This window comes from Lacerta agilis, chromosome 8 (genome assembly GCF_009819535.1).
Source record: "Lacerta agilis isolate rLacAgi1 chromosome 8, rLacAgi1.pri, whole genome shotgun sequence".
Taxonomy (NCBI): domain Eukaryota; kingdom Metazoa; phylum Chordata; class Lepidosauria; order Squamata; family Lacertidae; genus Lacerta; species Lacerta agilis.
Genome location: NC_046319.1, coordinates 75,700,992 through 75,716,048, shown reverse-complemented (window position 1 = coordinate 75,716,048; position 15,057 = coordinate 75,700,992). Strand labels below are relative to the sequence as shown.

General features: G+C 49.7%; 2 protein-coding genes across 3 annotated transcripts; one reads left to right on the top strand and one right to left on the bottom strand.

Moving 5' to 3' along the window:
* Positions 1-1,317: 1,317 nt before the first annotated feature.
* GEMIN7 (gem nuclear organelle associated protein 7) lies at positions 1,318-14,440 on the bottom strand. 2 transcript variants are annotated; one of them, XM_033158384.1, is made up of 2 exons: positions 14,301-14,440; positions 1,318-1,742 (listed from the first exon to the last, which is right to left on the bottom strand). In XM_033158384.1, exons 1-2 carry the CDS (start codon positions 14,436-14,438, stop codon positions 1,359-1,361), a joined length of 522 nt encoding a protein of 173 aa, XP_033014275.1. In that variant the 5' UTR covers positions 14,439-14,440; the 3' UTR covers positions 1,318-1,358. The 2 variants fall into 2 exon arrangements, with proteins under 2 accessions (XP_033014275.1, XP_033014276.1); XM_033158385.1 differs by having other exon boundaries at positions 1,318-1,739; positions 14,301-14,439.
* On the top strand, positions 5,810-11,337 carry LOC117051742 (bone morphogenetic protein 4-like). Its single transcript, XM_033158383.1, has 3 exons — positions 5,810-6,312; positions 7,746-8,086; positions 9,410-11,337. Exons 1-3 carry the CDS (start codon positions 6,284-6,286, stop codon positions 10,300-10,302), a joined length of 1,263 nt encoding a protein of 420 aa, XP_033014274.1. The 5' UTR covers positions 5,810-6,283; the 3' UTR covers positions 10,303-11,337.
* Positions 14,441-15,057: the final 617 nt, after the last annotated feature.

The window sequence follows — 15,057 nt, the reverse complement described above, 5'->3', positions numbered from 1 at the left end:
CAGGGGAGAGGTGAGCTGGCAGTGTTTTTTGCAGAGCACACACAGACAATCATGATTTGAGATACGTTTGCAGGTCAAAAATTATGACCAGTTTTGGATGTTGTATCGCCCAGCCCTAGTCAGGGTGCTAGAGTGAAATATAGCCACTTAAGGGCAGGCACAAATGACCCAGGACGTCCCTTCTCTGGACAAAACAGCCTTGCTGGATTAAATCAAAAGCCTATCTAGTGCAGTATCCTGTTCTCAGTGTGTGCAACTCAAGTGTGAATCAAAGCACCGTGGCTGGGACCAGTAGGCTTGGAGTCCTCAGCAGTCAGCAGGCTAACTGGCTATTTCATGATGGTTTATGATAAACTCAAAAGGATAAACACAAAAAGTTGAGCCTATGTGTGAGCCTGAACTGAGCTGCAATGCATGTTAAAAAAGGCCTCTTAATTCACTTTCATCTGAGCCGAAGCAGCTGAGGATTTCCCTGGTACTGCTAAAGGTAAAGGGACCCCTGACCATTAAGTCCAGTCGTGGACGACTCTGGGGTTGCGGCGCTCATCTCGCTTTACTGGCCAAGGGAGCTGGTGTTTTCTGCAGACAGTTTCTGGGTCATGTGTCCAGCATGACTAAGCCGCTTCTGGCGAACCAGAGAAGCACATGGAAACACCGTTTACCTTCCCGCCAGAGTGGTACCTATTTATCTACTTGCACTTTGACGTGCTTTTGAACTGCTAGGTTGGCAGGAGCTGGGACCGAATAACGGGAGCTCACTCCGTTGCAGGGATTCGAACCGCTGACCTGATCCAGCACCAAGCATCTGCAGCCAACTGCCATCCCTCCAGGGATGAGAGAGGCAAGGTTTTAAGTCCTGCCATTCGTTTAGAAGCAGCTGCTGAATCAGCATTTGCTGTATTGCTATGCTTTATTGCATGAGAGAATAACTCCCTCTACAATGTTAACGCTGCGTCATTGCTAGTGTAGTTAAAATGGGGCTGCCCACAAGAAGGAGGGATTAGCAGGCCTAGGGGGAGACCCCTGAAACAGCAAAAATTGCAGCTTGTAATGTTGGCAATACTGGGGAAACAAAACAGGAGAACGGTGGGGTGCAGCACTTCATACTGTGACATTTTGTTAACAGCTCCTACTTGCAAGACAGACCCAGAATCTGAGTGGGAGGCAGTGCATGCAGAACAGTGAATCATGCAGAGATGTAGCAGGCAGCCGCCTCTGCAGTTCAAACTCATTTCTTAATTTGTCATAGCCTGCTGGACATGTCTGCTATGAATGACCCGAGCCTACTCTCTGCAACTCACAAAGCAATCTGAACACTTGCTTATAAAAGGTGATTTAATAGTAAAAAGGCAGAGCTGTCAAAGCTCAAAGGAGTATGCGATGATGTCCGAACATCGGAGCAGCGCTTCTCTCTGTATCCCTAGTGGAGTCTGTAGCTCGGAGACCTGGAAATTCAGGATGTCGATGTCGGACGCTCCAAACAAAGCTGCGACCTTGACCCTCTCGTACATGGTGAATCTGACGGGCCGTCCAGCCATGGCCGAGAGGCTGCGCAGGTAGCGTTCTCGAAGCGTCACACGACTTCGCTGCTCCTGCTCTAGGTCTGCTGTGCTCCCAGAGGAGAGGCTGGCAGGACCAAGGGCCTGGAAACGGGGAGAGTTGGGATCGAAGCCGCGGCTTGACCCGTCGGGTCCATGAGGCAGGCGGATGACCACAACTGGCACCTTCATTGTGCACCCCTGCTGGCAAAGAGAAATATGTTATACAAATGGCGCCTTGTTTGTGTCAACAGCATTAGGTACTCTTAAGGAATAATTCAGGAGGTAGGTGCTCCTATGGCTTAGAATACATTCTGCCCTCCCATTCGCCTTGCTGAGCAGACCAAGTTCCTTCCATAGTTTAAGCTGTTTGAAACAGACTGCAGGATTTTTTTGCTCTTGTTGCTGTGTTCCATAATCACGAGAGGTATAAACCCATTTTAATATTTAAAGAAAAGCTTATGTGCTCAAGGAACCTTAGGATTTGGCGCCGGGAGAGAGAAAAAACCTCAGACTTACAAAGATTTCTAGGTCCCGTGGCCTTAATGTTCGGATTTCTCACGTCTAATCAAGATGGCCACAAATTTCACATCCTGTCTTCAACTGGTTGATTCCAGGTGGGTCGCAACAGGAGCGCTACCACTGTGCAAATAGAAGATTCAAGAAGCGGGTCTCCAAATGTGTGTTTTGAGTTAAATGCAGGTCACGGGGTGTGAGAAGGTTGAAGGCAACTAGCTCTAGGTTTTGTTCCAGGTGGGTGGTAGGTTGGGAACCTCAAGCAAAGGCAGCTTTCCAGCCCCTACGTCTCCTTCCAGGCTACTCTCTTCTGTCAGCCTTGCCCCTAAAGTGCTTTTGCCTGCCTGGACTGTGTCCTACAATGGTGATGAAGCCTCTTGCAAGAAAACCTCTGACCTCCCCACAGCTGGAATGTAGCACACTGTACAAAAGGAAAAGTCCCACCCATTGCTCTGCCCAGTTCTGTCTCTGGCCCCACCCACCACTGGTATGCAGCAAGGCTGCTCGGCCCCACCCCACCCCGGTTGCCCATAAGAGAATGAAAAATAATTCCCACCCTGTGCTGTAGATTTAGGGGAGAGGTGAGCCGCTGACTTGGAATTTTGGGTCACTTCTGCCCTGTGCCAAGGGCAGAACTCTTGCCAGCTGGGAACTCTTTGCCCGCTGCAGCAGCCAAGGCTGCTGGTCTTCAGGCAGCAGAGGGTTAAGCACAGGCTTATGGGGGCCTGTAAACAGGAAGTGCTGCTGCACGAGGACAGCCTGTTTTCCCCTCTGGACGGTGGCGGCACCAACTTGACGCTCCCTCACTGTGCCAACATCCTCTGTGGCGGCCGGCCAAGCCCAGGGTCAGCGGCGAAGAGGATGTTTTGCACAGCGAGCTGGAGAAACAGCCACCAGCAGCCAAGGACAACTCTGGTGCAAGGAGGAGAGCGAGAGGGGTTGGCCTGGGCCAGAAATGGATGCTGCTGAATCCAGAGCCTTAGACTTTTAGCCAAGCCTAGCCTCTGCTGGTTACCTAAAATGAATTTTCAGCTTAATGTGACTGCTTCCTCTCTACAGCATCCCTGGTGGACGGTAGCTTGAAGAAGAGGCGGTTAATCCCAGGGTCGATTCTGAATTCCAGAAGTTCCTTGCAACAGGAAACCTGTGACAGTTCACCTCTGTTGGGTTTTTAGTGCAGATGTGCCCCAAAAGGAGGATCGACTCCAAAAAGGCAGGGCAGTACGCACTAACATTGGGAGAAAGCAGCACGATTCAGAGTCCTCTAGGCTCAAAGGACCCAGCCACAGAGCAGCCCTTCTGCTGCCTTTCTGCCCAATTCGCCACGCCAGTCTTGCCTCCTTCGAGTCAGTTGCCACCAGGTGAGGTCCTGTCATATCTCTGCCGTGGGTGTGATTGCAAGAGGGCTGCCTGTCCTCAGATGAGGCTACCTACCGCATCTCTGCCCTCTGGGTCCCAGGACTAGAAGAGGATTGAAGTGGGAGGAGCAGAAGCAGGCTACACACAAGCATAGTTTGCACCTGCCAGTGCAAAACTCGGGTAGGAAATATACATAAACTGGGGGCAAGGGCTCTCTGTTGCAGCAACTGCCTCATCGGGTGTAAACCGGGCATAGTTGAGGGAGGTAGCATGGGTGGACATGCCTTTCCCCAACTTATAATTGTACTTTTGACAATAAAGAGTTAACTCCTCATTCTGGACATTCCTTGCCTGACAGTGCTGTGACACACTCCATGAATCTACTCCATCCTCTTCCAAAGCCATTCAAGTGAGTAGCCAGGACACATACAGGTTCAGCATGCTCTCTGAACCACCTGGTAGGAGACAAAAAGCTCCGAATTTTTCAACTCGAGCGCCAGAGGAAACCTTCCCATGGTTCAAATGGACCACGTTATCATGGAAGCTCCAGCAGAATTTTCCTGGTGTGTTGGGCTAATAAGAACTCCGCTAACCGGAGAGTCCAGTCACCATGCACTATGCGCCTAAGTGCGTCTTTGGTAGTACGGACCATGCGTTCAGCTTGGCCATTAGTGGCTGGGTGAAAAGGAGCGGAACGAATGTGGCGGATTCCATTCTTTGTTACAAATTCTTTGAATTCCGCCGAAGTAAAAGCAGTCCCATTATCACTCACCAGTGTGTCTGGCAAGCCATGTGTTGCAAATAGCTTCCTAAGCGCGTTTATAGTTGCTCTCGTGGACACGGTTGAGGTTGGCACCACCTCTAGCCACTTGGACTGAGAGTCGACCACTATTAGGAAGAGTTGGCCCTGAAAAGGCCCCGCGAAGTCCACGTGCACCCGGGACCATGGGGACTGTGTGGACTCCCAGGACTGTACTGGAGCCTTGGGTGGATCCGGCCGGGAGACCTGGCAGGGCTCGCAACGTTTCACCCAACCCTCTATCTCCGCATCTATGCCTGGCCACCACACATAGCTACGGGCCAATGCCTTCATCCGGACAATTCCCGGGTGAGACACATGCAGCCCTTCTAAGACTTTTTTTCTTAACGGGGTGGGGACTATAACACGGCTACCCCATAACACGCATCCTCGGTGAGTAGACAGCTCATCTTTGCGGGCTGTGTAACATGAAAATTCTGGACCCGGCTTCCCGGGCCACCCCCTCCCCACCCAGTCCGAGACACGGGCCAATAGTCTGTCCTTCGCTGAGTGGTGGACTCAAAGCACAAGCTGCTGCTCGGGAATGACGGTGGCTTGCTTAGTGGTCAGAGTCCCCAGCATGAGCATGAAGAAAAGGCATCACAGAACTGTAGAGTTGAAAGAGACCCCAAGGGTGATCTAGTCCGACCCCCTGCAATGCAGGGATCTCAACTAAAGCAGCCATTATACTGCACACCTCCAGCTTAAGGAAATGTAATTCTGCCTTTGGAAAGAGCAGCTGAACTGCTACGCATTCAATCCAGCTTAATGTGCCCCTGCAGCCAAGACCTTTTTCCAGCTTAGGCTTCTGGGAGGGAATACCGCACGCTTCAGCCTTGCTGGAGATTACCTCTCCCCAACCCCTCGCCCAGGTCCCCAACGAAGCCACATTCCTGCACGGTGTGTTTGTTCCGAGAGTCTGCCCTGGGCGATGACCGCAGCGCTTCCTCCTCAGGCCCTGTTGACGCGCTCTTTCCACAGACAGCTCGTTCCCGGCGCGTGCTGTCTGGTGGCGGAGGAAGCGCCGGCCCCTGAAAGCCCTCTCCTCCTCTGGCCTGATAAGGACCTGGCCCAGATCTCCTGCACTCCTGGGCAGCACGCCAGGAAGAAGGGGGCCTGGGGAGGGGGCGGGTTGGCTGTTTTTCTGGCGAGGCTCCTGCCTTTGGGACGGCACCAGCTTCTGTTTGAACATGACCCGAGAATAATCGCACGTGTTACTTTGAAGGAGGAGGAGGGGGGCAGTCAAAGCTGCAGTGTAAAAGCCTGCATTGACTTTGCAGGCTTGTAAATTGGGCTGCCAGCACAAACGCTGTGAAACTAGCCCTGTGCCAAGCGAAGCGTCTGGGTGGGTGACCTGTCCCTGCTTTTCAGTGTGTCTTATTAGTAGCAGGTTGATGAATGTCAGCTCCACGTAGTAGGCAGCCCAAATGTCAGACTGGAAGGGTCGGCCTTCAAACAGCGTATGGTAGCAGCACTTTCTGGGTGTTTTTGAAGGCCTTGTTGCTAACTGGGCCGGGGGGGGGGGAGAGATGAAGAGTTGGCCAAATTTGGCCACCTCGTGTCCTTGGCCCAACTGTTTACTGGTGAAGCAGATGTCCCAAAATTTTCTGGGGTGGAGATGCAAGTCGCCTCCTGTTCCCCACCTGGGATCAGAGCTGGCATAGCTCTCTCGCCTTCCTGGCAGGGCCGAAGCGAGTGGCGAGTCCAGAAAATGGGCCACCGTGCTGTGCTGGAGAGAGCGAAGAGGCGACAACTCACAACAAACTTGTTTGTTCTGGCTGGGCCTCCTGGCCTGGTTGACATCACATCCTGAAGGCAGCGAGGACGGCACCTCCACAGGCAGGGTGGGCAGAGCCCCAGCACTCTGGAGAAGAGCCGGGAAGCTGCCGGCCTCTGGCTCACTTGCTGAGTGAGGGAAGCAGGAGGACGGAGGTCGCTGGGGAGAAGTGGGGTGGCCATGGGGCAGTGCGGGCTGCTCCCTGGCTTGGGGACCTGAGAGAAGCAGCAGCAAGGTTGGGAGAGACCTAACGGCAAGGAAAAGCTGCTGGATTTGCAGGAGTGGGGAAAATGGATGCTTGCCAACAGCCTCAACCTTTGCAAGTAAGTACTTCTGAGCGGGGCGAGGGGGGTGGGTGGGACATCCACACTGTCAACAACACTCCAGAAAAGCAATACTACCCCCCTTGTGGACATGCTTAGAGGGCTCTTATGGGCCCTTGCTTGCTCTGCTAATTTTACATGTATTAACCGGAGCTTGGTGAAGAGGGTGTCTCAAGATAGCATCGAGCAGCAAGATGCCCTCACAAGAAGCTCCGCCCACTGCCAGTCTGCCTGCCCACCTCTGGCAGAAGCCCCACCCGGTCTCCACCCAACTAGTGCATGGTGCCACGTTGAGGGCAAGGCTACAGCCACTGTGCCAGAATCTTCCCACATTCATCAAAGGGCTTATGCAATCTCCGGGGTACAGCTGACATGAGTGCTTATGGTCAAGGCTAGTCGCAGGTGTCAGCCTGTAGCAAATTGTGCCCATTTCATGGGTGTTATATGGCAAGTTCTCTGTGCCTCAGTTTCTCTCCTTCATTGGTGGGTTTTCCTACGTTGGAGGTTTCAAAACAGAGACTGGGTGGCCATCTGCCAGGGGTTCTTTAGTTGAGATTCCTACATTGCAGGGGGTTGGACTAGATGATCCTCGCAGACCCTTCCAACTCTACAATTTTATGGATGACAGAGGATGACTTCCTCTGTGGTAAGCTATTGGGAAGGTGAGTGAGGCACCAGGCATGATTGCCCACCCCAAGCCTAGGCAAACGGAAGATCAAGGAAGAGCAGGGATGCCAAAACATTAACAAAGGCCAGGACTTTCTCTTATCTACCACAGAATTCCTTCAAAGGCAAAAGACATGATCTTGAAACAAAAACAAAAAACGCAGCACACATCACTCTCAATAACCTAACTCGCTTGCTCCAAGAAGCCCCTCAGCCTTCTCGCAACACATTTTTTTTTTTTTTGGCGCTGAAACCCTTTTGCAAAGCAAAATGTGCACTTGATAAAAATAAAAGGATCTGAACTCCCCAGGGTTTTGCTCCGTTCAAAAGTCTCAGCAGAGGCTTCTTTCTTCAGGCTTCTTTCGTACTCACTAAGACCTCTGCTAGCAACTTGCCTGCAGCATCCTGCAGAGATCGTCTGGGAGAAATTTAACATGCATACACTCTCTGAGGCTATATCCTCATGCCACGGAATTGACTGAACTACACCAAATTATACTGATGCACAGCATGGGGTAATTCTCCCCACTACCAGCAGGGGGCACGACGCTAAAAAAGGCAACCCAGCTTTTCAACTGGCTTCCTTTAACTATAGTTTAACTTTAATTAACAGTATACATATCCCAAGTTAAATGCATTCTTTGATTCTCTGTTTTGGGGGGGGGGGAGTGGAGAGCAAAAGGGAAAAACAACAACCCAGGAAATCCAATTCTGCCTACAAGCCACATTCACCAACCATGTCTTTGTCTCCCCTCTGCTTTCCCCAGTTCCACAATGGTTTCTGGTAACTTGGCTGTTTTGGTGCTCCTGCTTATACCTCTTGAATTCTGGAGATCTGGAGGCCTCCTAGCGGCCTCTCCAGGAACTGCTGGCGAGCATGACTCCTCAAAGCAGGTCCCGATCCAAGCCCTCCAAACCATCCTGCTGAGACGCCTGGGCTTGCAACGGCGCCCAGAGCCGAGGGCGGGGCTCGTGGTCCCCCAATATCTTCTGGATCTGTACCAGTTCTGCTTGGGGAAGGCTCCCTCCTCCCTCAAAGACACAGAGCTTCCCTTCCTGGAGGAACAAGCCGGGAGAGCCAACACCATCCGCACCTTCCACCATGTTGGTGAGCTTGTGATTGCCACGTCCACCTTCAAATTTCACGTCTGGGCAGTTGGGGCGGCTGGGACCTTGAAAAATTGGTTGGGGTAGCAGCAGAGGGGAGAAAAGTGGGGAAACTTAGCTCAGCCCCCCCCCCCCCCGAAGTTTCTAGACTACATCTCCCTGAACATTGGCCATGCCAGCTGCAGGGGCTGATGGGAGCTGGAGTCCAACTAGGGACAGCCACAGGCTCCGCATCCCTCAAGTGACTGAACAAAACCAGGACCCAGGGACAGGGATGAAGGAGGTGGAAAGCTGTAGATAAGCGGCCACACTGTGTAAAGGGAAACAGACGTAGCTCAGCGGGCAGAAACCTTGCTTTACATGCAGAAGGTCCCAAGTTCAATCCTTGACACCCCCAGTTTAGAGGAAAGCCCCTCTGTTTGCCCCGGTCCTTGGAGAGCCACTGCCAGCCACAGCTGACAATAAGAGGCTGACAAATAGCCTGACCTGGTAGAAGGCTCAGTTGGCAGAGCACAAGACTCTTAATCTCAGGGTTGTGGGTTCAAGCCCCACATTGAAAGATTCCTGCACTGCAGGGGGTTGCACTAGATGACCCTTGTGGTCCCTTCCAACTCTATAATTCAGATTCTGACTCTGAGGGTCAAACACGCTTCATCGAGGAGGAAGGAAAGCAAAGCTCCCTAATGCCAAGATATTTCAAGAATGCTCCCATGCTCTGCTTACTTAAGGAATCTCTCTTCTTTTTTCCTCTTGGGTTTTGGGAGGTGTATGATTTGCCTTGGGTTATAGCGCCACCTACAGGGTCACACAGGGTAAGAGGCGCTTGCGTTATCAGCAGAGCCAGGAACCCTGCATGCACTTCAGGCAAAGACATGTCACTTCACAGAAAGAGATGCTAAAATACGGTTCTGATTCTTAAAAAAAACAACCCCAAAAACAGTCTAAGAAGAAAGTGCAACACACTGCATAGCCACAAGTAAGTATTTTCTTTTATTTTAAAAATTTAGGAGAATAACTTTGAGACAATTGACAGGGAACAGCTGTTGCTTGGGAGCTTCTTAGAAGCACCTGGCTGGATGCAGGGGGCAAAACACAGAGTGGGCCAGATGGCAAGAATTGGCAAGAAGGCAATTCCTGCAGTCCTGGCATGGACCACCTTTGTGAATGTTGCTGAACTACAACTCCCACCAGACCCAGCAAGCATGGCCCATGGCCAGAGGCGATGGGAGCTGTAGTTCAGCAACATCTGCAAGGCCAAAGGTTCCCCACACCAGTCCCAAACACTCAGACCTCAATCCCTTTCCGGCTTCTGTTTCACATCTAGAGGATCTGGAAAACACCCCTGAAGCCGTAGATGGTTCATTCTACTTCCTGTTCAACCTCACCTTGCTGCCTGTGGAAGAGGAGCTGACAGCCCTGGAGCTGCGCCTGTACCACTCACAGAAGGAAAGCAGGGGTTTCCACGTCAACATATACCACGCAATGGGCCCCCTACCTGTTTCCGGAAACAAGAGCAGTCTCCTCCTGGCTCACAAATTCTTGGCTCCCAAGCAGCCCAAGTGGGAGAGCTTTGACGTGACTGCTGCTTTCCAGAGGGCAGAGGGCCAGAGGCGCCACCTTGGGTTTCTCATTGAGGTGGAGCGCCCCAACGGCAGCCATGAGCTTCATCAGCACCAGGCTCCGCTTCGCGCAAGGCGGTCTCCTGGAGAGGAGGCCCAGTGGGCTCTAGAAAGGCCTTTGCTGGTCACCTACAGTCACGACCGGAGGGGGCAGCCTTTGACTCGTGGGAAGAGACAAAGCAGGAGCCAGCCGGGTGGGCTAACCCAGAAGGGAGGCCGAAGAGCCCCCAAGGGGCCAGCCTCCCGCAGCAAACGCAAAGGCCTGAAGCCCAAGGCCAAAGCCAGCACAAGGTGCCGGAGGCACCGCCTGTTTGTGGATTTCAAGGAGGTTGGGTGGAACGACTGGATAGTTGCCCCCAGCGGCTACCATGCTTTCTACTGCTCCGGGGAGTGCCGGTTCCCACTGGCCGACCACATGAACTCCTCCAGCCACGCTGTGGTGCAGACCATGCTGAGCTCGGTGAACTCCAGGGTGCCCAAGGCGTGCTGCGTCCCGACGGACCTCAGCCCCATCGCTATGCTCTACCTGGACCAACATGACATGGTGGTCCTGAAGACGTATCAGGACATGGTGGTGGAGGGCTGTGGGTGCCGGTAGAAACCACAGAGCAGGGATAAGCCTCCTCTCAGGTAACCCAAGCAGAGGACTTGGAACCGTCACGAGTATTTCTTCAGGCAACATGGAATTAATGTATGGAACTTCCTAACACAAGAAGTGGGGACAGCCAGAAGATTAGATGGCTCAGCTATGAGATAAATGGGACTTCTGTGCACAGGCAAAGGCTATCACCAGCCTGCTGTACGAGACAGATGTACCTTGCCTCTGATTCAACAAGGCAGAATTCTCATATTCTTATCATGCCTCATCAACTTCTCTATACGGATGAATAGCTGTTGTTGTTGTTGTTTTAAACTGTGATGACCTTTAGTTGAACAATAAATGAGAAAGCTACCAAGTCTGTCACAGTGAGCATCCTTACACCAAGGTGAAAGCTGTGTGACGATGTGGTTGCCACTAAAGGCGAATTCACATGACCAAAGAGAATCAGCACCAGGCATTCCTGAAAAGATGATTTGGGAGAGCTGGCTGACTTTTCACACATTCTTTATGGGGAACCTGTGGCTCTTCAAACTTGCTGGACTCCCAGCTCTCATGGGCCCCAGGCTGCACAGCCAATGGCCCTACAACACTTGAAGGACTACAGGTTTCCCCCACTCCTGCTCTAAAACAGAAGCTCTTTGTCAGAGTGCTTATCCGGTAGAGGAGAGCAGTGGTTGTCAATTCTGCTGGAACTGACATTTTGGGTGAAAAAAATGACAGATGTGTGCTCCCAGCAGCTGTTGTGTGAAACATGTAGCCCTCCCTAACACTTTACAGCAGGGATGCGGATTCCAATCCAATCTCCATCAGCTCCAGCTGTCACTGTCACTGGTCAGGAATGACAGAAAGTGTGTTCCAGCAGCACCTGAAGGGCTGACGGTTCTCCACCCCTGCATTAAGAGTCTAATACCCCTGGGGGTTGTTTCTAAGCAGAGGGGCATCATAAACCTTACTGCACCAAATGTGTGGGCAAAAAGACAGCAAGAGGCTGACATAAGAGAGCAGTTGGTCCATATCTTATTGGTGGGGAGTCAGCACCAGGGTGGATTTGATTTAAATCAAATCGATTTAAATCACAATTTAAATCACTAGTCAGTAAGACTTGGTTTAAATCCTTTTTTTCACAGAAAGACTCATTCCTGGTGGTATAATATTAATATTTACAACCAGATGAAGGTTTCATTTTTGGAATAATAAATTTTCAGAGTACTTTTTACGGTTTTATCAAAAATTACTGACTTGCACAATGATTACACAAAGATCACAAGACTTGTGGATTATTCTGCTCACAAGGTTGCACTTTCATTTTTACTGCTTCACACTTAGCTACTTATGCAAATCTATTCCATTCAAAACAATCTATTCATTGAACCTCTTGGAACTTAGCATTTGGTAAGGGGTTGATTCTGTGTATGTAAATTTGCAAAGGAACAAGGGGATTAAAGTTTTTTGCTCAACTCTGTATGTTTATTTCATAACATTTTTCCTGTGAAGAGAAGGCATGTTATCTCTGCAGGCACAAATTCACACTTTTGAGAACTGCAAAAACCAAGCATCTGTGATAATATCTTCTCATTAGAAAAGCTGCCCCAAATGATCTTACAGAAACCTCTGGAAGAGCATGACATTGTAAATGGATTAATGGAATTCATTTACCTAAAAATTTAAACATTGCATATAAAGCCTCATGCTACATAATTAAAAACAAATCCTTATTTCCTGATGAATAGCATTTGGACTATAATATAACTTACGGTAAATAGAAAACCATCTTTAGAAATATTTTTCCTCCAAAAGCATTTTATTTTTAAAAATCCAATTTAAATTTTAAAAAATCTGATTTCTATTTTTTAAAAATCATTGATTTTTATCCACCCTGCTTCTAACTACATACATCATAAAAGCACCTTGCTAGTCATTGCTTCTAAGTCCCTACTTGGTGTCTCAAGGCAGGTCTCAAGTTCTGCTTCATAGCATGGAAAGTGACAAAAGCTCTGAGGAATGTGGTGGTGAGAAATGTAGCACTCAACAGGAATATGGTGCATTTTAGTGCATTGTTTTAAGTCAGCCTTCTCCAAACTGGCACACACCCACACTCAATGTTGTTGGGACTACAATGGGATGGTGAAAGTTGTAATCCAAAAAATCTGGAGGCCACTTGACTGGGGAAAGTTTTTCAAAGATTTCTACTTTTGTGTCCATTAAAAAAATGTATGCAATGGTGAAATAAACTGCACAGCTTTCGTTGGTGTTGTTTTTCTTTTAAAAAAGATGAAATATGGGTTGTAAGAAAATGAGCTAAGATGCAACATTGAAGCTTTATGAAAGAGATGTCAGAGTTAACAGTGCACTCCAAAGTAAGTACAGTGGTACCTCGGGTTAAGTACGCTTCAGGTTAAGAACTCCGCTTAAGAACAGAAATCATGCTCTGGCGGCGCAGCGGCAGCAGGAGGTTCCATTAGCTAAAGTGGTGCTTTACGTTAAGTACGCTTCAGGTTAAGAATGGACCTCCGGAATGAATTAAGTACTTAACCCCAGGTACCACTGTAATGTAGAGAGACAGAGCCAGTATCATGTGAGTGGATTCCAGTTTACAGGTATGAAATGGGCTGGACAGGATGCAAGGCTTAGCACAGCAAGAAAACACCTCTAAACACTTTTACCCCACCTTCCAGTCATTAAGACATCCAAGGAAGCTACGAACGCTAAAGGGCGGACACTGAAAAACCACACTATCAAAAACACATCAGAGTGAGCGACTATACCAAATGTGGAGCAGGGCAAGAGAAAAATAAATTAACCAGAGACCCAGGAAGCGTGGGAAGAGCTTTTGAGAATCAGAAGCTGAGTAGATCCAATCAATAATATAAAAGTGATCTATGTTGTAATTAAAAATTAAAATGAAACCTGAATAACATGATTCTTACTATTAAACTTTAAAGAATACAGACATATATTAAAACTGAATCATGTCCTCTCTCTTATATAGCTTGAGCTAAAGGCTTTTTTTTTTAGTATTAGAAGCAACCGAGAGGAAAGCATTTTATTATGAAGGTTAACCAACAAAATGGGTACAATGGGCCTTGATTAATGTGTGTTTCCTATTGCACCGTAGCAAATAACCACACACCTTGGGATGCATATGCATGCGCGCGCGCGCGCACACACACACACACACACACACACATATATATGATAGGCATAATCAGTCCTTTTTTCTGGGGGTATACAGGGGTACACATACCCCTTAACCTTTTTGCAAATCTTTGCACTTTTGTCCATTTACTGTACAGTGGTACCTCGGGTTAAGAACTTAATTCGTTCTGGAGGTCCGTTCTTAACAAACTGTTCTTAACCTGAGGTATCACTTTAGTTAATGGGGCCACCGCATGATTTCTGTTCTCATCCTGAAGCCAAGTTCCTAACCCGAGGTACTATTTCTGGGTTAGCGGAGTCTGTAACCTGAAGCGCCTGTAACTGAACTATTAAATGATGATTTTCTTGAGTCAAAATGAGAGTACCCCTAAACATTTTTTTAAAGAAAAAAGCACTGCATGTAATATATTTCTCCATCCCCTCCATGGGTTAGTTTATAATCTGGCCTTAGCCACCAGGGTAGGAGTTATAGTCCAAAACAGGGGTTGGGAATTGCTAGTATGTGGGCCAAATTTGGCTCAACCCAAGTTGCCACTTCCCCCGAACCGCCCCCACCTATCCCATACTTTACGACCTATGTGATGTCAGGGGTGGGCAGAGAGAGATACCCCTGGATCCGCTCCAGGACTGAGTTCCCCAGAAAGCAGCCTTGAGCTTCGCCTGGTATTGACGCCAGGCCCAAACGCTTCCATTACTTCAAATTTAACAGCTTCCCTCCGCCCATTAATTTCCTCCCACATCCTGTATTAAGCTAAAAACTCTTTGAAAACAGACGCTCCTCTCTCTGGCCATAAATGTTGCCTCTCAGTTATGAAACAATTCAGTCAACACCGACTAACCTGCATAGGCCTTGGTTCGGTCCCGCTCAAGTCGTCATGGCAACCCCAAACCGTTGCGCTCAAAATTGCGGGCCTCAAAGCACTCAGCACGTTGGTGGCCGGGACAGGAAGAAGCAGCCTCTTTCCCCGGAAATACATTATTATGAGCGGACGACAAGCCGTTCTTCCCTTATCGTCTTTTTTTTTTAAAGGTCCCCTCTGGTAATAGGAGGACTGGGAACTCTATGACTCTGCCCTGTATGCCCCTAGGCGGCGGCGAGCGACGTTGGCCCATGTGCCTGCACCCCGCCTCCCGCTCCTCCTAGCGATTGGTGGGATGAAAGATGAAAGGGAAGCGCGTGATCCTTACGTCATGATCAGGAGGCCCTCCGTGTTCCGCCATTCCCCTTCTCACGATCAGTACATTCGAGGACACCCATCCTTCCAGTTCCCTCTTCGCAGCTTGGGCAGGAGGATGCGTACACGACTAATAATAATAATAATATATTTACTTTTTGTTGTTCCCCCGTGCAAAGCCGCACTGGCAGGTTTATCCCATCCCGCCCCGCCCCCCTCACTTGAGGCAGCTGTTGTCGAAAGTGCCGTAGCTGAAAACCAGCTCGCTGTCGCATGGCGAAAGGGAAGGTGGGGGCCGAGAGTGAGTGTGGGAAGAAAAGGAGGGGGCAAGGTTGGCTGCGTTTTAAAAAAACAACCACCGCCGTCCGCCGGTCCGCCAATCCGAGCGCCGGAAACGGTGGCACGTGATCCTGTCGGCTCC